Source organism: Oxyura jamaicensis, chromosome 5 (assembly GCF_011077185.1).
Source record: "Oxyura jamaicensis isolate SHBP4307 breed ruddy duck chromosome 5, BPBGC_Ojam_1.0, whole genome shotgun sequence".
Taxonomy (NCBI): domain Eukaryota; kingdom Metazoa; phylum Chordata; class Aves; order Anseriformes; family Anatidae; genus Oxyura; species Oxyura jamaicensis.
The window spans coordinates 61340487-61364526 of record NC_048897.1 but is presented as its reverse complement, the minus strand read 5'-3'; the positions used below and the strand labels follow the sequence as shown (position 1 = coordinate 61364526).

The window sequence follows — 24040 nt, the reverse complement described above, 5'->3', positions numbered from 1 at the left end:
CAAGCACAAGTGAAACGTATCTAGTGCTTGAATGCTGCTTTTTGCCAATTTCATTGTGATTGACAGTAAGTCCCAGCATCTTAGCTCAAGCACTGTTTGTCTTGAGCACCGTAAAGTACCTGAAATGGGGAAATCCTTGAAAATATTCCATGCCTTCAAATGGGAGCAATTGGGAGCATTCTGAGCGACTTTTATTCCACTGGTGGCATTTCATAGGTGGCACAGCAAACATAGTTGCAGTTCCCTGTGGAACCTCTCTCTGCCTCCCCCTGGGACTAAACGTGTGGGAACTACTTGGGCTTTGCTATGCCAATGTCACCAGGGCTACAGGATTCTCAGAGAGAACAATCAATCTTAATTTGTTGTAGGTGGCCTTCGTGGATGTTTTGCCTGAACACGTTTATCCTAAGCTTTATTAAGGACAACTCCTCCATCTTAGTGGCAACTGCTTAACTAATATGCTTGTGTTGTTGTTGTTCTTTTTCCTTCAAAAGCAATGTAAAACTTGTGATGGGGAGTCGTGGGGAGCAAGGTACAGGTTTTCATTTTTATTAGATTTCCTTCAACGTGCTGTCATTACTTAGGAATTGAAAGTAATAATAATCTAATACCTGCCCCTTGGACTTGGGGGTAAGGTGAGTTTGGGGGTAAGGTGAGTTTGTTGTTGCTGTGCTTTTTTTTACACCCCCTCTCCCTCCCATTATTAGTAATTTTAGGGGGATTATTAGGTGAAGGAAAGGACGATAACAGACTCTCGGATTTAGAGTCCTGCAAATTCCGAAAGTATCAGAGTATTTTTTGACCTTTTTGATTTCATGCTTACAGCGCAAATGTGTTCATGCTTAATAAAATTAGGTACATTTCCCAGAATGTTAATTTAACGAAATCTTTTGCTTTGACCTGGAAAAAAGAATAAATAAAACATGACGCTGCTTGCTCCATACAATCTCTCCCTCCTTCCACTTTAAGCTAGCTCCAATTTATTCAGAAAAAATGTAAGGAAGCTTTGGATTCTTTTTCTCATAAAAAATGGGAAGAAAATCCTTTGGATTCTACTCTGAAATTGGGAAATATGAATCGGGAGCATGTGTAGACTGTGTTATCAGTGCTGCTGTGTGTGGTGAGTTAAACAACTGGATTGGAGTAGTACATTTGTTTAACCTCCTAGCATAATGAGCTGCCAGGGGGATTGCTCCACTTAATAGCAGCCGTTCATTACTCTGCAACCATTTGCAGCGTGTTATTTCTCTTATAGCAAAGAGAATTGGCGGTTCCTAGTTTTAGCTTTCTTTATCTGTGACACTAAATGTCAACAGCCTTGAGACTTTGCCAAAACAATCCTAACAAATCCTAATCCCAGTGTTTCAAGGTAAGTATTTGCTTCTCAGAATTCTTCTGTATTAGTGCTGCATGTTTACACTGGACCTTTTTAAATGCAACAGTGATCAAAGAAATATTTGAACTGAACAATATGTTTTTTTCTTGTTCTCTGGAGGCACTTTGCATGTTCTTTATTCTTACCTTTCACTACCATAGCTATGGAATTTGTGGTAGAAGGCATTTTGGGGTGGTGATGCTGCTGCCATTATATTAGAGGGATCATCAGACCAAAATTAATTATGAGACAATGAGAAATCCATTTCTAATGTCAGATATAGTTGGATGTGCCAGACTGTACATTAAAATGTCAAAAGTTTCAAAATTAACCTACAGCTGAAGCCACCTCTACCCAAGAGCATAATTAATGCTTGTTGTTGTTCAAAGGGTGCAATGTAAAAGCAGTAGAGCTTTTATAAAACAGAGATCAATTCTTTAAAGGCATCCCATCTGCAAAAACTAGCTGAACTGTCAAGGGAAAAGAGAAATTTTTGCTAATGGCAAAAGAAATGATTATTTTAGGGAGTGAATTAATAGGCTATTAATGAGCCTTGTTCCCAGTGCATTGTTCACTTCACACTTGACAGCAGCTCCATGGATCAGAATGGAATGTGTCTGTTCTTAACTGTGAGTTTTAATATTTTGCACTGAAAGATCATAATGTTGCTTCATCGTTTTAAAAAAAAAAAAAAAAAAAATTAACTTTTGCCCCAAGGGAAAGACAGATGGCAGTTTGATGGCCTCATTATTCTTTTTTCTTTTTAACAGGAGTAAGGTTTTATGTTGGCTTATATAATCTAAAAAAAAAAAATCTCCTAAGAAACTGATGCTAGCTAGAAGAGTAAAAAAGATATAGCCATAAAATGCAATTGATTTTCACCTTTCTAAAAATGTTTGTTATAACAGAGTCTATGTATTTCTTTCTTCCTTCAGTAAGAGTAGACTCAGTGACTGCCCCCAGTAAGTAAGCTTGGCTCTCGGGAGCCAAGAGTGATCCTACGGTTGTCGTAGCAGGGCTAAAGTTCCCCCCATGGTGTATGCAATTGCATGTGGACAGGTCTACGAGGCCTCAGTGCATAATAGATGACGTCACGCTTGTGTAATACAAGTAAAGGAAAACGTGCAGTGATTAGAAGTAGCCTCGAGGTCTCCAGTTAGCTTGCTGCACAGCTTTTGTGGTGTTCTTACTGTGTGTGCCACAGCGCGCCCATTTCCACCGGAGCACACCATTAGGTAGTTCCAAGTGACTCAGACAAGAATTTGTGGATGCTTCACGCCTTTGAGAACCTGACTAAATAAATATTTAATTACCTCAGAGGGAACTAATTAATGCTCACAATGGACTTAGAAATAAGGGGAAAAGGGAGATCTGATCACCTATCTCTTCAGTTCAAGTAGGAATTCTGTTTCTTGTTTATTTTCTGTAAGTGATGTAAGATCAATTCAACCTGTCACAAGCAAATCATGACAGCAAACGACCATATCTGGTCTTTGTGGTCATCTTTAGCATGTGGGACCATGGAGGCTGGATTCCTTTCTGACCTACATATATTCCTTTGGTTTGAAACCTAAGCGATCTTAGAAATGCTCTGTCAGATGGGGTGTAAGGAAAATGGTGCCTCCATCAATGCATTTCTTCATTTGCTGTGCTCTAGTTTTCAGCTCGATTGTAAGGTAGGAAGAACATGTTTGCCTAGTTGCCAGCTGGTTCCAAGAACTTATTGTAGCCCAGAAAGCTTAGATTCAGGGATAGTAACCCCCAAAATGAGGAGAAAAATGTCTAATACCCTGGCTGCAGAGACCCAATAATATCTGGGGTGCCTTCTGGGTGGAAAGAACCCTCCAGGACTGCTTTAAAAAAAAAAAAAAAAAAAAAAAAGCCTTACTAGAGCACTCTGTGGCACAAAAACCCCCAACTCTGCAGAAGAGCTGATGTCTTCATCTCAAATGCAGGCTATTTTGTCTCATAGAATATGGTGCTGGGTCTCACTGGTCACTGATGAGGCAAAGCTCCTGCTGCAGAATCCATTTCAAATGGAGGAAAAGGCAATTATATTGTGTCCTTAGACAAAAGTTAGTCTGTGGGCAGAATGTTCTCTTAGCACATGGGTGATACGTATTGCGTGCAGAGGGATCTGAGACTGAGATCTTGGGCATTGTGTAGGATTTACACAGGCACAACTGGACAGCTCAGCCTAGACTACTGTTTTTACCACTGCCAGATTAGGATGGACAAAGTTATCAAAATCAGAAATGGAGTGGCAGATGAGAATTAAATTAATTAAATCTACAAAATGGGTCCTGTTTCAGATTCACTTCTAAGTCACAGGCCCCAGCAGAGAAATCAGTACAATGAAATTAAACTCTAATTCAGATGCAATCAACACATTTCTTTTTGTCTTGATTTATATTATAATGAGTACTACTTACTGTATTGTAGTCAAATGGAAAGGATTTATTCAGTCAATTACCACGGGTAATGAAACACCAATGAACTATGATGAAGTAAATGGAAAATTACATATCGAAATGACACAGATCTCTGTACTTCTTAAGGCTGCTTATATTTGCTTCATATGGATGCTAGCAGAGATGTGATTTTAGTTCAGTCACAAGTTCCTGGCTGTAAGGGAGCTTAAGGAAATCACTTAAATGGGTGGATTTGCTTTGTTTTGCATAAGTGTTTCTGTATTTCTAATGGTGACAAGTCACGAGATAGTAGCAAATGCATGTTGCTAAAACTATTACTTCAGAGTCTTTAGTAAATAGGCTTCTCCCTTTCTTTTGAAGCTAGACATGTACATCCTTTCCTTCTTAATACATAGACTACGGTTTTGGGGTTACACTATGATATTTAAATGGCAAGTGTCTGCAGTTTTAATGAAACAGACTCACTACCTTGAAGTGTTTAGCATCATAAAGTAACAATAGTTTCATCTGTTTATGTCAGATCTGAATCTTATTTTTTTTCTAAAACTTCATCCTGAGTGTAATGATCTGATGATTGCTGAATAAAATGTTCAGATTTGTGGTCTGAATCTTATTCCTCATGAAATGGCTTAATGAAAATTAGTAGGGTTGATATCAGAGATAAATTGAGTACAGCGTTCTACCTGCTTAAATTTCCCATTCATTGTAGGAAGTTAAAAATCAGGATCCCTGGGAGTGATCAAAGGATGACAATTTTTCTAAATCACAGAAGAGTAACATGGGCGTCTCCTTTTCCAGTTTTCACTTTTAATGATGGAAACTGTAAAGCTTCAGGAAATGGTGTCCGATTACAATAGATACTCTCATGACCTTGTGACTCAGCTGCTTCATTACCTACAGCTGAAACAGCATCTCATCCATTACAGAAATAACACCAACATTTTGCTGCCAGAAAACTGATTAACATACTGTTTTTATTTCTTTTCCCAGCGTTCAGCATCATTAAGCATTGTGGGCTTTTCAAACGATTTAGAAATGGAACTACCTTCAACAAGGTTATCTAGGTCAGCTGATCCACAGATGCAAGGTGTGGCCGCTGTAGCACTTGGTTCATCCCCGAACACCCGTTGTGACTGTGATACTCCACCAGAACCAGTGCCCAGCTACAGCTTAGTACTGGGCAGAGCTCTGGGTGACCTGAGCTCTGGCCTTGCACCAGGTGATGCACTCCAGAGCAGCGCTAAGTGCAAGGTAGGAATCACTCAAACTCCTCTACTGAAAAGGAATCCATTTTCTTTGGTGGCACACATTGTTAGTTAAAAGCACCTGTTTCAGTTAAGTACAGTTTTGCTTCAAGCTTCAATCAGTCTTCAAGCTGGTACTTGAAGACTGATTACAAATTGTTTGCTTAAGGTGGAAACAAAGAAAAATAACTATAAAATTTGGTATTTTTTTTTTCCCCTGAAGCTGGAAAATGAAGACTTGAATACTGTGGATCATCCTCTAGAAAACAGCATGGCCTCTGATGGGCAAGATGTAGTAAATGAATTAAGTCTTTCTATGCAAAAAGTGCTGGAAGAACCTATTAATCTTTCGGTCAAAAAATCTCAGCGTTGTACTTCCTCTGAAGTGCTCAGCAATAATTCTTCCCTGCCTGTGAATGACAGAATGAGAGAACTTAGAAATGAAGAAGGTACCAAGCTTTTCATTGTTTCATTTAGATTTGGGAGTTTTTTCTTATCACTGTGCATTACAAAACAGTATGCTTTTTAATGTACTTTCATAAATGTGTTTTCCCATCAAGATTCAAATGTTATCAAGTACTTAATCCAATGGAAAAGCGTGTTTGATCTCATTTGTGAAGAAAAACTTGGAAATTATATGCCTTGAATTTGTAATATCCTTCATCTCTGAGCAAGAGATGAGTGTGTCTATGTGAAGTACCTGGAGTTTTAGTTCTCCTAAAAGCACTTTCTGTTAATGAGACCTGCTGTTATGACTATTGAAGAGCTGGTTTTAAGAGTCCAAAAAAAAAAAAAAAAAAAAAAATTTTTAAAAATTAAAAAGTTGTTTTTAAAATTCAAAAAAAAAAAAAAAAAAAAAAAAGACTTCCAAAATGTAATGTGCTTTCTGCTAAGTCCTTCACATCAGTCATATAACAAATTTTTGTAAGGTTAATATATTGCACAATATGTGCTTTTGCTTGGCTCCTCTACTGTGGAACATTCCCTTCAGCCAAGGCCTATTTCTTCAGTCTTAATGGAGAATTAGACCTTACTTAACTCTTTCCATGGGCAAATTGCCAGCATCCTTGTGCTATACTCTAAAGCCTGATTCCTGCAAACTCTAAAAGTCAATGGGACTATTCATGCAAGCAAGGGATTTCAGGATCAAGCTGTTATTATGTGACTTATGCCAATATTTGGCTGCTTTTCTCCATAAAAGATGAATTAATATTTCTATCTTCATGCTGTATTTTTATACAGAGAATTCTAATTAGTACAAAGAAGGCCTAGTTCAGTGAACCAAGGAAATGTATTTGTCTTCTCTTATACGTACTGTGCCAAACTGTGGCAATTATGCCACAATCAGCTGTAAGCTGGGAGTAGTGAGGATCAGCTGCACCCCTAAAAAGCTGTGCCTCGGTCAGGTTAAGTCACTTTGAGAGGAGCAGTTTTGTAGTATCTGGTTTGGGTTGTGTGACACTATACACAGAAAACAGTCCCAGCATGCAGAATCACGCGATCCATAACAGACACTACAAATTTGCTCTAAGCAGGGGTGGAAAGACTGGAGTGTTGACTTCAGTGCTGCTCCCTTTCCACAAGGAAGGACCAGTAGTGAGTAATTCCCATCCTGCTCTCTGTCTGAAGAAGTACAGTGAAAAGACACCTAAGGAGATACTGTCATGGTGTGCAGCATGCATCAGTGAGAGATTCTCTGTTGCAGAGGCAGTATATCTTTGCTAGAGGCTCTCTGTAGGACTAACTGGCTTCAGCAGTGCTGTGCTGCCAAAACCCACTCCTTTTGGTGTGCATGTCCAGTGGTTCATCCTTTTTTTTTTAATATCAAATCTAAACATTGCATCTTAAGCATCTTAATCATCTTAATTTAGAGCAAAACACTTCTTATGCTAACCCCTAAGGGATGTGGTAAAATTGTACATCGTTTCATCAGTTTTCTTCATACAGCCTCTTTTCTTCTTATCATGGTTTGCGCAGATCCTCCCACCCCTTTCCTAGACTAAACAAGTCTGATGATTTCAGGCTCTCCTCATGGCTCAGTTGCCTCTTTTTTTTTTTTTTTTTTTAAATAACCACCTCATTCCTTCTGGGCTATTCTGGGCTCTCTGCAATTAGAGTGTGTGGTGGTTTTACCGTGCTAGGCAGTTGAACACCACAACCGCTCTCTCACTCCCCCTCCTCAGATGAGGAGGGGAAGAAGTAAAGGAAAGAACAACTCACGGGTTGAGATAAGAATGATTTAATTAAAGAGGGAAAAATATATATATATATATATATAATTAAAGAAATATTATTAATTAAACAATTCAACTAAAGGGAAAAAAAGGGAAAGGGGAAGAGGGAGGGGGAAAGGGAATAACTAAACAAAACAAGTAAAGGCTATGTGGAAGTGCAGAGGAAAGAAATTACTCTCTACTTCCCACAAATGAGCGATGCTTGACCACGTCCTTGAAGCAGGGCCTCAACGCACGTAGCTGGTGTTCGGGAGGAGGACAGACGTTTTCGCAATGAGAGCCCACCCCTCCCCTCTTCTTCCTTTTTCCACCTTTTATTGCTGAGTGTGACATCATATGGTATGGAATATCCCTTTGGTTGGTTTAGGTCAGCTGCCCTGCTGACGTTTCTTTCTCACTTTTTGCCCACCCCCTAGGAGGCTCAGAGAGAGTCCTGATGCTGTGCCAGCACTGCTCAGCAGCAGACACAACACCGGTGTGATACCACTGCTGTTCTAGCTACAAGTGCAGAGCGCAGCACTGTATGGGCTGCTGCAGGGAAAGTTAACATCCCAGCCAGACCCAGTACAGAGTGCTGCCCACAGCTGAATGCAGTGTTGCAGCAGATGCCTCTGGGGTGCTGAGCAGTGCAGTGTATCAGCTTCCTGTGTTTTACGTTCCTCACTACTGGTAACACACTGCAGGACGACATTTGCTTTCTTTTGCAGCAGCATTACGTGATTGACTTGCATGTAGTGAGTGGCATGGCATTAACCTTTAGTTCCTTCTACAGAACAGTTCCCTGGTCAAGTTAATTTCCTTCGTGATTTCATTCATCTGATCCTTCCTTAGGACTTGGAGTTGTCTCAATTCAGTCATGCTGATTTGGGAGATTATATATTTTTTTAATGTATTAAGATAATTTTTGGATTGTCAACATCCTCCAAAGTGCTTGCAGCCCCTCTGGGTTGGTGTCTTCCCCATTTTTTATAAGTACTCTTACTTCGTGAGCCAAGTTACTGATGGAAATGTTGGATAATGTTAGGACCCCAGCACCACTGGGACATCCTCAGGTTTGACAGTGCACAAGAGCTGCTCCCTCAGCTAAGCGTGCAGTCACACCTTAGTAACTCTGTCCAGAGCCTTGACTACCAACCTTCACCTGAGCAACAGTCACAGGCAAATAACGCATTGCAGTGACATGACATACACCTTTCCTTCTTAGTCTTTATTGTTTTACATTTCCTATGACTGGGAACAACAAGAGAATATCTTAGAGGCACATTGCTCTTAAGCAATGGGCTAGGGACCATTGGCCCACACTAGATTATCTTAAAAAAAAAAAAAAATAATAAAACGTTTTAATGGTACTTACTTGTCTCCAGATACACATGATATTTGGTTTATTTTCTTGTTAGTCTTATCTATGTCAAAATAATTCCTACCAAAGTATGGAGGTTGTCAGTGGACTGATATTTACAGGGGCATCTGTTGCAGCATTCATCTCTGCCCCCCATTCCATCTCTCCAAAGCTGCTTTGTTACTGGTGTCTAGTATCAGTCAAGAGCTACAGTTACGAACATGCTTATGTAATGGAAAATTTTGAATTTACGTGCTTATATGTTACATATTTTGGAGGGTATAAAGGAATCCTACAGTATAGCTTTTGTCCCTAAGAGACTGATGGGAGGCATGATTTCGTTTCTGTTTCCAGTAACTAGAATTATCCGGGAGCTTCTAAGCATGGAACAGGGGACTGCAAAGACTTCCTGAGCCTCAGGCATTCAGACCTCAGTAGGTCTGTTGCTGTCAAGTGAAAAATGTATGGCAAAGAGGATTACCTACGTTGTTCCCTGTACATGGATGAATGTGTCATGTCTGCGTATGTCTGTAATACCATAGGAATGTAACCATTTCCACAAAATATTTGGGAAAGGTTCCTCATATTCGATACAGAAACTGTGGTTGAAAGCAAAGAGAGAGAGAGAGACTGTATCCCAGAATAGAAAATAGCACACACATTTGGTATACATATAGATGAAATGATTCCATAATTCACTTATGATACCATATTAAACACCAGTCAGAAGTACATGAATATTGAAGTACTTTCTACACTAATCTGACTCTGATATTATAAATATTTTATTCATTTTCTTATCCTCTGTTCCAGATTCCAATAACTGTGAAAAGGAACATTTAGAAATGGATGTGAAAAGCAATCAGGATGTCAGGTAACAGTCTTTTTTATAGAAAAGCACTGGCCATGAAATTTTATGCGTGTATTTAGAAAATTTCTCATACTTAATGCTAATGGAAAGCTTGTTTTAAAAAGAATGCAAGATTCCTTATAGATAATAGTTCTGAAAGTTATGAAGTATTTTCTTAAACTTGAAAACAATTTAAAACAAGTGGTGAGTTCATGCATTTCTGTTCTCGTGATTTTTCAGAACGTTTAAATATTTGCACTTACCTCATGTGAACAACTATGAACTGTTTAGCCCCAACTAAACCTATATATGTATATATAATGGTAATAGGATTAACATTACCTTGAATTTCATAAAACTTTGGTGTTTTTTTTTTTTTTTTCTATTGCTGTACTAAGATTTTAAAGTAAAGTTGAATGATATGCTGTATTCTTATTTGAAGCCAGCCACACTGAAAAGCATTAAACCAGGCTTGAATTGAGATGATTACAACCAATACTTTTGAGGATAGTCAGGGAAAGATTTTAGGACAGAAGTTAATAATGCATTTGCAGGCATCGTTAAATGAAAATTCTTGTATTCCAATTTCTTAAAGAATTGGCATGTGAAAAACTTTTCAGATTTTAGCCAGCAGAGTCACAAAGGAAAAAGAGAACAAACAATAGTACATGGAAAATGTTGAAACTGAGTAGGGAGGAGAATTTTGTGGAATATGAATTAATTTAACCATGTTTCATTTTAATAGTGGATCTGACCCTAGAGAGCTGAAGATCCCTTATGTGAGACTGGAACGTCTGAAGATACATGCATCAGAATCCGGGGAGCTCCCAGTTTTTAAGCTCCAGCCACAGGAGAGTGAGCAGGAGGGCAGTTTCCTCCTGATAATTGAATGTGGGACCCAGTCTTCAAGTATGGCTATAAGAGTGAGTGGAATTTGTTTGAAGTTTTACCTGCTTTCTCATTAGTATTTCTCTGGCTTATATTCATAGTTACTGGAAGTTATTATACACTAAACCGGTCTGTGTATAAGTAGTCTTATAATTCATTTCACCCTCATACACTTCTGTGATGGGCTGAAGAAAGAGGATGCAGCTTTTGTTTGCTGCACAGCTCCCTGTTACTTCCATTACTGAGAAGTCTGTTTCATCAGATAGCTGCAGTGTTTTTGTATTCCAACAGTCTGGATTATCTGTCTAGTCACAAATGTAGGAAAATAACTTTAAACTAACCTAATGCATATTCAGGCATGGCATCTTTGGATGATAGGAACCAGTTCCAAGAATTACAGTATTACAGATTTTTTAAAAGCTTAATATTCTATCACTTCACCAAAGTCTTAAATGTGAATTTCTTTTCACAGAAGGAAATTGGAATTTCTGTTGGGAAGAAAAAAAAAAGTTTTCTTTTTTTTTTTTTTTTTTTTTCTCAAGCTGTTTCCTGTAAAACATGCATCTGGCAGAGGTGCTGCATACAGTTCCCATAAAGAGCATATAAGCTTGTTTCTGTGACATGAAATCTATGCACCTCTGTCTGTGTTATGATGCTGTGGTATGTGGAGGAAGTGACTTGACCAAGATGACCTGGCCAACCAGTGTCAGATTCTGAGCTACGCATGAGCCTGCTGAAACTCACTGCCCTCTCCAGTAGAGTTCACTGTAGAGAAACTGTTTTTTTTTTCTGCAGGTTAGTACTGCTGTTACGTGCTTAGATATGAAAATGATGACTGTGTGATCCCAGATTTTTCTTCCTTTAAGATAAATAAAGATAGTCCACCTGAAGGACTGAAATGCGAAGAGGAGAACAAGGAAGACAGAAAATGTGTTACAACCCAGGCTGCAGGACAGATACAATCTCCTCCTGGAGATACTCCACCTTTTGATCAGAAGCTCAGTAATGGTACCTCCATCATGATGAAAAAATCTCCAGTCACACAGGAAGTCAATACAATTGAGAATGAAGATTTCTGCGCTGTGTGTCTTAATGGAGGAGAACTGTTGTGTTGTGATCACTGCCCCAAGGTCTTCCATCTCTCCTGCCACGTTCCAGCCCTGCTCAGCTTTCCAGTGTATGTATGACATTTCACTAATGTGCTCCATTTCTGCTTACTGCCTTGGTAGAATATTTCCTCAGAGATGTATATGTCAGCCTAACACAAGGGCAAGGACTGCATCTCTACTTACCTTTTTTGTTCTTTTCTTACAAATGAAAGAATAGTCTTATTTTCACCTAGTTTCAAGTATGTATTAACAACCACCATTCCGTGCCTTTCCTGCAGTTAGCTGACCAGTACAACAAAGGAAGTGGCAGACCTAAGCTTTAAAATCTTTCTTACAACTTTCCAGAGAAAAAGTAAAATTCTAACGCTCATGTAACATTGGTGGTAGAGATGTCAACTCTTCCCTGCAAGAACAGTGACTTGCACAAGTACAGGGACAATCAGTGAGCTTGACAGTTAAAATAAATAAATAAATAAATAAATAAGAGTTCAGTTTTCCAGCCAGTTCTGGGGGAAATTTAGGACTACTGGGGCTTTTGTTGGCAGTGTTTAGGACACGCGTTTCCTAAGACACATAGTCTCATATAGCAACTTGTCACAGACAGATTTTATATGACAAAGATCCAGAATTAGCTATGTTTCTGCATAGCAAACTTAAGAAGTGAGACTGTGTGAAAAATGTGCATTATTGGTGTTGTATAATGCTGAATTCAGTTATAAATTTTTCAGTTATAGCTGAGACCAGAGCGTTCATTTGTGTCAAGGCCAAATAACTGTATGTAAAATAAACTTCCTAAGCAATTAAATTCATATGAAGTAAATTAGTTCCTCTGTATTGATAGTTCATTAATATACCACTGTCTCTGAGGTCCTATGTTGCACAGGTTCCATCACTTTCTCATGAAATTCTTCAAGGGGGTTCTGAAAACAGATAGGAAGGGCAGTTATGCTCATGCAGAACTATGGCTATTTGGTTTGGGATCCTATGTATGAGTACACGTTATGACTTTTGAGATAATGTTAATTTATTTGATAATTGATATATTATCTAATGGAGCTGTTTTTTTTTTTTTTTCTTGTGACCCTACTGTTGGCTGTATTTCCTTTCCTTAAACAGAACTTGAGTCAGTATAGCTGCACGCTTTGCTGCTATGTAATTTCAAACACTTAATGTTTTGTGTTTCTCTTTCTCTGTAACAGAAAAAGTGTAATAAGTAGAATCTGGAATTACTACGCTTCTAATTATATTCAAGTATCTTGAAGAATATCTAATAGAATGAGCTTAAGGTTGCCTACAGCTGTAATACGAGTCAAGAATGAGAATTGTTTTCAAACAGTAATTTCTGAAGTTTGTTATTTGACAAGGTAGCTCACCAAATTTGACACGATTTTGTTTGTTTGTTTGTTTTGCAGGGGCGAATGGGTGTGTACGCTTTGCCGTAATCCAGTGAAGCCAGAGGTAGAATATGACTGTGAGAACACACGCTACGGCCACAGTTACAATGCACAGTATGGCCTTGATGATTATGATCAGAAGGTGGGAATAACTATATACTGTTACTCTGTAGGAGAGGAAATATGATCTCAGCACGAGACTTTGCCTCTTCATTGGAAAGTTGACTGTTCTGACTCGATTCCTTCTAGAATGTTTCAGAGGATATTAAATACGCCAAAAGCAATGTTAATATTCAGTTATATCATTCTATTCTTTCTAGAAAGTTGCTGTTTAATTTAAAATGAATGTCATGCTATAGAAAAATGAAACTGGCAGATCTGGAATTCTCTTCTGCTTTGAACAGAGAAGTTGCACTCAGCAGCAGAGCACCTTCCCTGTGTCAGCTTTGCTTGGCACTCTGTCACTTAAACTCTCTTCTTCAAGACTTGGCACCCTCTCAGCCATCTGCTTAGGCCAGTTGTAATGATATTTGCTGATGTGGATGCTTTCTGACTCTCATTTGGATTGCCAGCATCTTATTGTCTTCATATGGACCATTGATCCCCTTTAGGATGACATCTAGGCCCTGTTAACCCAGCCTAGATGGAAGTTTATCCTTTTACATCCCCATTACCAGTTTCCTCTACCAAATCTCTTATGAAAAATACCTTTTCGTAAGTCTGATTGGTAATAGGAAGCCAGAAACCCCAGATAGCTGTTCTGAGCATATTAGTGACAGCTGGACAGGGAGGGTGAGTTCACACAGCTGCATGCAGGTGCTGAGCTTGCCCTACACTAATGAAATCTAGGATAAGGCACTGTACATAAAGGAAACAGCAATTATTCCCAGAGGACTGCAGCTCATTGGCAAGGCTGAAGAGCCTAGCTGCAGCGCTGCACAAATTCATCCATGCTATTTCCAGACCTGAGCGACTGTGTCCTTAAAGAGCTGGACGTAACTTCTGGACATTTATGTGATCCCTCGTTGCATTGGGTGCAACTGGCCAGAAATAGCTGTCATCTGGGTGTTGATTTGTGAAGTTCTTTTGAGAAAATGGAATTGATTAGAAACTTCTTTTCTTAGTGAGAAAATGTGGCTTATAACTATGTTGTAGTGCATTTCCTGTAATCAGTTTGGTGAGAGGGAACAAAGGAAGACTTTGGAAGGAACAAAGGAAGACTAGTATAAGTATTTTGCAACTTAATGATAATTAAACAGCTTACATCCATTTGTATGACTCATAGATCACAGAATGGTTTGGATTGGAAGGGAATTTAAAGATCATCCCGTTCCAACCCCCTGCCATGGGCAGGGACACCTCCCACCAGACCAAGTTGCACAAAGCCCCATCCAGCCTGGCCCCTAACACTTCTAGGGATGGGGCATCCACAGCTTCTCTGGGAAACCTGTGCCAGTGCCTCACCGCCCTCTGAGTGAATAATTTCTTCCTAATATCTAATCTAAATCTGCCCTCTCTTAGTTTAAAGCCATTCCCCCTTGTTCTATCACTGCACTCAGCAACAAAAAGCTTGTCCTCAGCTTTACTGTAGGCCCCCTTTAGGTACTGGAAGGTCACTGTAAAGTCTTCCCGGAGCCTTCTCTTCTCCAGAGTGAACAACCCCAACTCCCTCAGCCTGTGAATACAGGAGAGGTGCTCCAGCCCCTCGATCATCTTTGTGGACATCCTGGACTCATTCTCATACTTCCATGTCCTTCTTATGCTGGGAGCCCCAGAGCTGAACACAGCACTCCAGGTGGGGTCTCACAACAGCAGAGTGGAGGGAGAGAATCACCTCCCTTGCCCTGCTGGTCACTCTGCTTTTGATGCAGCCCAGGATACAGTTGGCTTTCTGGGCTGCAAGCACACACTGCCAGCTCACGTTGAGCTTCTTGTCAACTAGAACCCCCGGGTCCTTCTCATCATGGCTGAATTTCAGTCATTCCCTGCCCAGCCTGTATTTGTGCTTGGGATTGCCCCAGCCTAGAAGCAGGGCATCAACAGCAGGAATGGCTATCAACAGCATGAAGTGTTTTCCATTTAACTGTTTCAACACTGTCGCTGCTTTTCTTTTAGATAAGAGCCAAGGAACAGATCTGGAGTACAGAAAGAGTTAGTGACAGTGATGAATTCCCAAGAGTTCCAGGAAAGACACATGCACACAAAATACGTTGCAAAATGTTTCTTTTCTTTCATTTCTTTTACTATCCTCATTTTCAAAATTATAAAAAACAAAACAAAAGCAAACAAAAAAGAGTCAAAATGTTCCCCAGATTAGAATGAAGAATGCTATGTTGCATCAGAAATGTATAGGCTACATAAAAACTCCCTGTGTCATTAGTATGATTGATTAGCTAATGGCAAGAGTGAAACTCAATTGTTTTGAATTATTATTATTTATTTTTTTCCAAACTTGGCTTCTACAGAAGTGTGAAAAGCTGGTGCTTTCCCTGTTCTGCAGTAGTCTGAGCCTCCCATTCCATGAACCTGTCAGCCCTCTGGTAAGTACCGAACACACCTCCATCAGAGGGAAGCCAAAGAACACTCTGGTAGACCTCATGAGTTTCTCCTTTGTCTTCATGAAATATATGAATTGCATTTTTTTTTTTTTTTTTGTAACTAACATTGCTTCCTAGGTGGGGGTTGGTGTTTCCCACTTGCAAGTGCTTTGAAGCCTCAGATTTGAGGCAGGTAAATGCTGGCAAATGTCCTCAGGCCTGGTTTGAGTGTCAGTTTAAGACAATGGTATGGATACTAAGGGTATGTAAGGTGTTCAAGTGATAAAGGAAGTTGCATACAGCGACAATGTCATATTGCCAGAGGAGTGGTCTGCTTCTGAAATAACCCTGGGCTCCCTGTTTTCTGGTCTGTTGCACAAAGGCAGTCGTGACTGTGCTCACAGGAAGGTGTGGAGCCTGACTGCTGTTTCATCCATGTACTCAGCTGTTAACTGGCCATTCTATGGAAGTTGTAGATTCATGTGATTTTAACAGGAACACAGTGCGAGACAAGTTGAAGGAGAAAGATGAGAGAATAATAGGAGTGTTTATGTGAAGAAACAGTCCAAATAACTCGGTCTCTATATGTATATATAAAAACCCAACACATTCCCATAAAGCTTGCAGTGAGCTTATGGAACACGTTATCGAACAAGTAAATTTTGTTCCAGAAAGATTTATGGAGTGGGAAATCCTGGTAGCTGGTGCCATTGAAAAAGACTTCTGCTGAACTTTAGAAAGAGTGCATAGTAGCATATTTTTTAGTCACTCTTGGCAGACTATTACCCACAGTATCGGCTGCCAGTATCCCAGCACATTATTTTAAAAACTGCTAGGGGGAAATAGTAGCTAATTATCAACGTTACATATATTATTGATTATGGTTTAATGATGACATTTATATCTGGGGATAAACTTTAGGAAGTGAAAATAGCAAAGTAGTCCCTGAAGTGTGCTATTTTCAAGACCAATCTTGCAAGCAAGTATAGATTTAATCAAAGGCATACAGGAAGATGATGTGCAAGCGTAACTAGCAGAAGATCAGAGCTCTCTTCCTTGCTGCAAGGAATTCTCTGCAGTGACTTCTGTCCAAACTACAAGCAGAAGTCACTGGACAGGAAATGTTTTAAAAAGGTTACATACCTGTATTCTATTCTTATTGCAGGCTCGGCATTATTATCAGATCATAAAAAGGCCAATGGATTTGTCAATCATACGAAAAAAGCTGCAAAAAAAGGACAAGTTCCACTACTCTGCACCTGAGGAACTTGTGACTGATGTGCGTCTCATGTTTTGGAACTGTGCAAAGTTCAATTATGTAAGTTTCTAATACACGTGGGTGAGGGGATACAACTTCTTGGAGGGTTACACCTTCAGGCTGTCACAGTGGCATAATTCTGTTGGTTCCATTAATATCAGATATAGTACTGGGATAAGCAGGATGATTAACCAGTTTTACTCTTGGAGTTACATAGATTTTATTTATTTATTTAATGGCAAAATTGAGATACATGTGGATCCGAGAACTGGAGGTACGTATAGATCTCAAATTAAAGAGGACATCTTAGCTGACAACTTTCTGGAATGATGCTGAGTTTACTGTGAGAAGCCATGCTTACCTAGCAAAACGGCTAGGAAAATTTGGGTGCATAGAAATTCTGAAGCGATGGCAATGGCTATTCTTTCTAGTCCACTGCACATCTCTCTCTCTTAGAGGTGCAGAATCATTTCCCTTAATAGCAGCATCTGGTTTGTACTTACATTGTAAATGCAGGGGAGCTAATGGCCTGGAGAAAGAGTGCAGAAGACTAATGGAGATGTAGCAGACAGAACCAAGGCGAGACATTAGGGTAGGGTAGGCATTTGTTTCTGATCATTATTTCTTTGTGCAGGTAGACTAAATGGTTATTTATTCTCTTACAGCCTGATTCAGAGGTTGCTGAGGCTGGACGATGCTTGGATGTATTCTTTGAGAGCAAACTAAAGGAGATCTATCCAGATAGGCACTTTCCTTCAATGCAACAGGATGACTCTGACTCTGAAGAGGTGGAGAGCCAGAACAGCAAAATGCCCCCCCAAGATTTTCAGTGGCCATCGTATGGACAGGAGTGCGTTCAGCCTAAAAGAAGACGGCGCCATGCTGTAAGATTGCAAAAACAAAAGCATTTGGTTGCTAAGTGGCCACCCTGCTAATTCTGTTTACAGCTACTGACGGGAAGTTTTGACAGTGCTGTGTGAGAAAACTGTCAAGCTTCTATCACAGAGATGGGATCAATTCTACAGTTTTATGTCAAGATCCTCTCAGTGGAATAAAGTGTCAGTTGTGTATAAACGTGTGAGAGTGAACAAGTGAAGTCTCTCAGGCCACACAGTTATCTTCCTAGCAGAAAACTTTTTTTTTTTTTTTTTTAAACCAGGCTCTCTAGCTATTCATTATTTGTTTCCTTTGTACACAGGAAAGTGAAAAAACTAAAAGAATGATGTTTCAGCCAGCTAACAGCCTTCCTCAGGTATGACCTCCTGAAGATCCCAGATTTACTATGAGGAATCCAGCAGAATAACTGACAGAGTTAAGGTGTGTGGGAGGAAAGCAAAGCACTCGGGCTGTTAATTGAAACTCTCCTAATCTGCTGACCATATGCCTTATTTCTACATCTTGTGGGTATATAACAGATCAAATGTGCTTCGATCTGTCAATATTCCATCTGTTAAATCACGTATGTGTTTTGCAGTGTTTACACTGAAGTACTAATGTTTTGGTGATAGGTAATCATGATTAATAATAAAAGTAACATGCTAATAATATTTAACTTTTTGCAGTACCTTTTTATAATCTGTTCAACATAGCATCTCTATTTTATAGAACACACAGGTAACCATGTAAAAATCTCATAATGACAGTGAATTTTGGCCATGCTTTGTGATAAACACAATGTGTGGTCATAAGACATAATCCTGTTGTCTTATTCGATGATTTTTCTAGGAGCTTGACTCCTCGAGGCCTACGTGATACAGTCTAATGTGATTAGCTGTTTCTTTTGAAGCAGAGCTTTTCCATTAAATCACTGAAGAGCTAGTACTGAAAGTGCTACTATTAAGGCTCATTGTGAGCTGTTTCTGAGTGCATACTGGATGCTGGGTTTACAAGGAATGATTCTTCTGGTATCTAATTCATGCTCTGTAACGCAGTGTGGGATTCCTTGGGTCCCAAAGGCAATATTTTTATATAACCTAAGCCAGCTGGTTTTCTTTAAAGCAGATATTAGACTATGAACTAGTCTATTAGTTAACTATGAAGCAACTAGGTAATTAAGAAGCAATTTACATGGTTATAGAAGTGCCTATAAAATACTATAACATATTCCGGATTTTCTCTTATTTCTGCTTATTTCTTGTAGCTGTGATTACTAGCAGTGCTAAAAGATAATGTGTGTATGTAGAAGTTGATACAGGATGAAAGGATGTCCAAGCTTTTGTTTTCCTAAGTTCCATGATGTATTGACAAAACAACGCCAACAGCTGAAAGAGCAACTTTGGAGTTCACTCGAGCAAAGGGTAGTGTGTAATTTTAAAGCCTGAAGGGTGGGATAGGTAACAAGACATGACACCTGATCAAAGCGATGGTTTGCAAGCTGCTTTCTACCTCTTCCAGAAGAAGGTGAGCGAGATCTTCGCACAGCTGATGCTTTCTTCCCATGTATGTGAGGGGCATCTTCCTTGTTAGAGCTCTGCCCAGCAGTGTAAGGCTGGGCTGTTTTCTGGCTTTGAGAGAGAAGAGTTGTTGAAAATCTCATACCCAATTAAAGTTCATTTTAATTGGCTTCTTGTAAATAAAGATGATATTTTCAGCATAGTTTATATGGGCTATTTGGTCTGGTAACCATGTATGTTATTTTAGATAACACTTTAAAGTAAAAGTTTATATATGAAACAATAAGATGTGAATGTTATATTCTGCTATCTATGTGACTTAGTTTGCTATTAACTTGGTAGTGAGCTGACGTTTTCTTTTGTTTGAAAAAATAAAATTCTGGATATTATAAGATGACTGGAAAACTGTGAGACCAAGGGACGCTCTTTATATTTTCTGTATGTTAATTTCTGTGTTTGCTTTCTGTCAAACTCATATTCTCAAAACAGTAGGTATCTTGGCACAAAGAAATGAGTGCAGGCTTGTAACTGAAGTAATCATGCTTATCTCTGCTACAGGTGTCAACTTCTTTCAGTTGGCAATTAATTCCCCCACCAAAGACCATTTGTGGTACAAAAATGATATGCTGCATAGCCTTCAGCTAGGGGCAAAGGTAGAAATAGAAAAGACTAATCACTTGTTCCTCTTTTCCTGGAAAAGTAGAGACAAGAACCTACTTGTGTTTCATAAAGGCTGTAAGTTTGTTAACTGTACCATTACTTTTGGAGAACGCCTGTTTTAATCAAATGTATCAAGGATATATCATCTCTTTATTTAAAAATAGAAGCATAACAGTTTATCACCATATATAAGATATTCTTCGGGTAAGTTCTGGCAGGACACTATGGCCTGAGCACTCTTAAGGGTAACTTGTTTTTTGTGATTACTTCTCTAAGACATAGCAACAGTTTTAAAAATATTCATAGTCTTTATGTCATGCTGGTAAGCAAAATAAAAATGGAATTCGTGTGTATGACTTCACCTGCTTTCAAACCCAAGTCTGTGGGTAAGCAACTTCAGAAAGCACTGCATGTTGTAAGCGTAACGTTGTCCATTTCAGAGGTTGCCTTGCAATTGCTGGCTTGATATGTTCCTGCTGCTAGGCACCATACCACCAGGACACACAAATTCTTAGACTCTGTTGAAGTCCAATTACACACTGGTGCTGGCACTAAGAGGTATGAAAGGAAGGACCTCCCTCCTAAAATCAGACAGCCCGTGCAGCCCAAACAAAGTGAGAGGTTATGTAGTTACCTTTTCTTCTGTCACGCAGCCTGTTTCACAAGCCAGAATGCGTAGGAAGGAGAGCAAGGAGGAATCCCTGAAGTATTCCACTGGAAGCAGAGCTGAAGCAAATGTCAAGAAAACTGTGGAAACCCCAGCAAATGCACTAGGCTCCTGCAAATGCAACCAAGGTCATAATTTTTCCTTTTATCTTTAGTAATGGGTTACATATAGAATGGGAAAATCCTCTTCATGCTTAAGCAGTTGGAAAAGAGAATAATTGCACTTCAGTAAGAGGTCTGTTGAAGAAGAAATTACAAGCTATGCATTTGACTTTCATTCCCCTACAGACAATTTCAAAGATATACATCTAGTACCATTAGAGCAGAATGAATGACACTAGAGTTAATATAAACAGGTATTTGACAATTTAGTTTATCAAATGATTGCATGTTTATATATGTAATGTGCTTTGCTGAACAATAAAATACATGAAATGTATTTTTGCACATCAATCTGAAATTTTTGCTCTGACTACATCTGCTTTCAAGTAATATACAGATTATATAGTATCATTTATCACTTACCAGATAAGTTGTTGATAACTAGTGATGGCAAAGCAAAATGATTACAAAAGCAGGTATGCTAACACTAGAAATTAGCTTTCTATTTGTGCAGGAATTTTCAGTGCCAAGTAGGTATTCTGCCTTTTTGTTTTCCAATTAGTACAAGTTAAAATCAAACACTCTATCAAAAAGTAGCAAAACAATGCTTGAAGTTTAAATTTATGTATATGTTAAATGGCCAGGAAACATAACGCTTACTACTAAGATGAAAAAACTATTTTTGTCTATTTGATCAGAAGGAATCATAAATGGTAAAATTGAACATGCTAGAAATTGAAGAATTATGGAATAATTTACAAAAAATGTCGGGCAGATGTTGCAAGTGTTCTTCTATCATAATTGGTTCCTCCCAGTTTGGTTTATTGTAGTATAAACCCAACAGCAGCCCCATTCTAACCTGGAGGCCTACTGGCCTGAAGGATACGAGGTCCCTCTTTCTGTGCATGGGTTCCAGCTCTGCTGCTCTTCAGACATAATTAAGACAAATTAAGAAATTACGACAGACCTCCTATTTTCAAACAGAGGTAACTTTTAAAAATAATATAAACTGGAAAAAGTAGATACAGTTTTGGGCGTGCAATTCTTTCAAGTGTGAAATACAGGCGGTAGACTTCAAAACTAAATACCAGCTGAGTTTCTCAAATTTAATAGATATCAACGAGAGAATAGCAATGAGAGGAAAAATAAAGATAGTCGGTAGGTGTGAGCTAAGGAGGATGCACATCTTTTGAAGCTATCTTGTAGATCAGGAGTAAGAAATGAGAGGTGAGAAATAGTTTTGAGAGTTTTGAGAAATCCTGTTCTTAATGTTCATGAACGTCCATTTTAGTGTGTAGTTATGTGTATTTTCAGGAGAACGCTTAGTAAACTGGATGAAGTTTATGTTGGGATATGGAACCAAAAGATGGCTTTGTTGTGAGAAGCGTTTTAACTGTGGTGAGAGTACTTCTGGTGGAGATGAGAAATTACAGTATTCAAATCTGTTGTCAAATATTTAGCTCTCTTTGCTCCGTTTTGGTTCCTGGTATCTGAATAAGAGGTTCTTGAACTACTTCCTGAACAGAATGTGTTTTGTAACTTGATTCCCTGTAAATTATATATCACAGTATATTTTTGCTGTAGAAAAGCCCATTTTAGATTAAGGATAGAATGACATGCAGGTGTTTTTCCCAGAGCAAATAGGGTGGGCAGCGTCTGAAGGTCAGGGAGTATTTACGCTCTTGGAGAGTGTTTCAGATGGTTAACGGTTTTATGGAAGTAGCAACGCTGATCTATGGTTGTGCTGTGGATTGGTAGTCTGGAAGTTACTATTCTTGATCCTGATTGTAATGCCTCGGACAATTATGTCAGTTCAGAAGTGCTCTAGAAGCAGTCAGATACTGAGACAAGGATTATTAAATGTGCTGTGAACATCAGTGAGGGAATCCAGGTTTCCAGTACAGATGATAAAGATGTCACTTAGGTATTTTAGGCATAACATAGAAGCTATGTCCCTACATGTTTTGTGCTGAGATAACATATCTGCCCTTTATTCCAACACTCCCTTAACTGATGTTCTGTGGTGAGCATTGCTTGCCACACTAGAATGACTTTTTGACAATGCTACTCATTAACATTCATGTATTCACTTTAAATTAATATATATATTAAATATATTTATACACTGACATTTGGGCAGCAAATGAATCATACTTGAATATTTTTCCTTGTTTGCCTATCAGCCTGCTCTTCTTACTGATGAAGTCCCTAAGAGCACGAGTAGTTCTTACATCTCTTATAAATTTAGTACTTGCTCATTATTCCATGATATTCTCCTCTGAGAAACTGTGTTGGTGCCATTTCATTTTTTACAGCCGACTTCATGGAGTTTCTTGATGTGGCGCAGATATGGGATGCACAGGGAATTTGCAAGATCCCTTATGGGAAATATACAGTGAAAACATTGCAACGTATGAAAAACAGATCTCCTGTTTGGACCATAGCTCTGAACGAGGGTGAGATTTTCTCCTGTGGATAGGTGTTACAGATCTGGCTGGTTGCCACGTCCTGTGGTCACTCACTGCCTGCATTGGGCTGAACTCCTCTCCTGGCTGAATAAACAAACACAGCATTCCAAGTGTTTCAAGTGCTGAATTACTTTTGTAGACACTCAAGGAGCTTAACCTTTATTTTGGGCCCAGCAAATGTCAGCATAGAGCAATCGTGAAAAAGCACCACAACAAGCGCTATCTTTAGACATTGAAAGTAAAACAGGACAAAGTGTTGTATTGGGAAAGTAGAGAAGTGGAGCAATGGGATATTTTATGTAGCAATTTCTGGATTGTACTGCATTTTGTAAGTTAATTCTATAAATAATCACACTCTTGTTGTTTCTTACTGTTTTAATATTTCTTTCAACAGCACTAAAACACTTTAAGCCAAGCAGAGTTTATGCACATATTGTGTATTCTGTGGTGCAATGCTTCTGAATTTACAGATCACTGGGCCAAGCGAAGCAGTTCTCTCCTGCAGCTGAACAGCAAATGGAAAACACCCTTAATCTCTAATGATGAAAATATTAATTCAATGAAACAATAGCTATAGAACCAGCAGACAACGCAGAAGTGTTCCGTTAATCAGAAAAGTTAAACAAAAAGCTTAGAGGATACTTTATTCTACTGCATATAAGGAAGAAACAATATAGAGCTTAGATAAAATGAAAATCGATTCAAAATTCATCCTAACTTCCTACTCAAACTCCGTGCTGCATCTTATACTTAATGTAAATACCTCAGGCACCTGCAGTATATTAACACATTCAGGTGGGATTCAGTTTATGATAAATAACATTTAAAAATTCAGTGCTTTAAGTACACACTGGGAACTCCTCTGTTTCTTCTTCCGTGTGGTCTCTGAAGGCTTCAGAAACATTTATAAACTGGCTCCCTTCCATCCGTGTTTGTAACTTACTTCTAAATCTGTCCCATTTGTAGCAGTGAAAAACAGCATGATAGGCTAACAGGATAAGTGAGTGGTAAAGATGCAAACTGAATATAGCTCTCAGACCTCATTGCAGGATTACCATCTAGCAGTGTTACATGAAAGAACTGTGGAACAT

The 24040-nt window shown here is 38.9% G+C and overlaps 1 protein-coding gene across 8 annotated transcripts in view; it reads left to right on the top strand.

The window, feature by feature from the left end:
• The window catches only part of TRIM66 (tripartite motif containing 66), a 48848-nt gene extending 28789 nt beyond the window's left edge, over window positions 1-20059 (top strand). For all 8 annotated transcript variants that reach the window (XM_035328849.1, XM_035328848.1, XM_035328847.1 and 5 more), the window contains 10 exons: window positions 4798-5058; window positions 5275-5500; window positions 9438-9498; window positions 10223-10397; window positions 11229-11539; window positions 12884-13007; window positions 15331-15405; window positions 16568-16720; window positions 17326-17544; window positions 17859-20059. In XM_035328849.1, coding sequence (XP_035184740.1) covers window positions 4798-5058; window positions 5275-5500; window positions 9438-9498; window positions 10223-10397; window positions 11229-11539; window positions 12884-13007; window positions 15331-15405; window positions 16568-16720; window positions 17326-17544; window positions 17859-17918 — 1665 coding nt within the window. In that variant the 3' untranslated portion in view covers window positions 17919-20059. The remainder of the gene's footprint in view (window positions 1-4797; window positions 5059-5274; window positions 5501-9437; window positions 9499-10222; window positions 10398-11228; window positions 11540-12883; window positions 13008-15330; window positions 15406-16567; window positions 16721-17325; window positions 17545-17858) is intronic.
• The last annotated feature ends 3981 nt before the right edge of the window (window positions 20060-24040 follow it).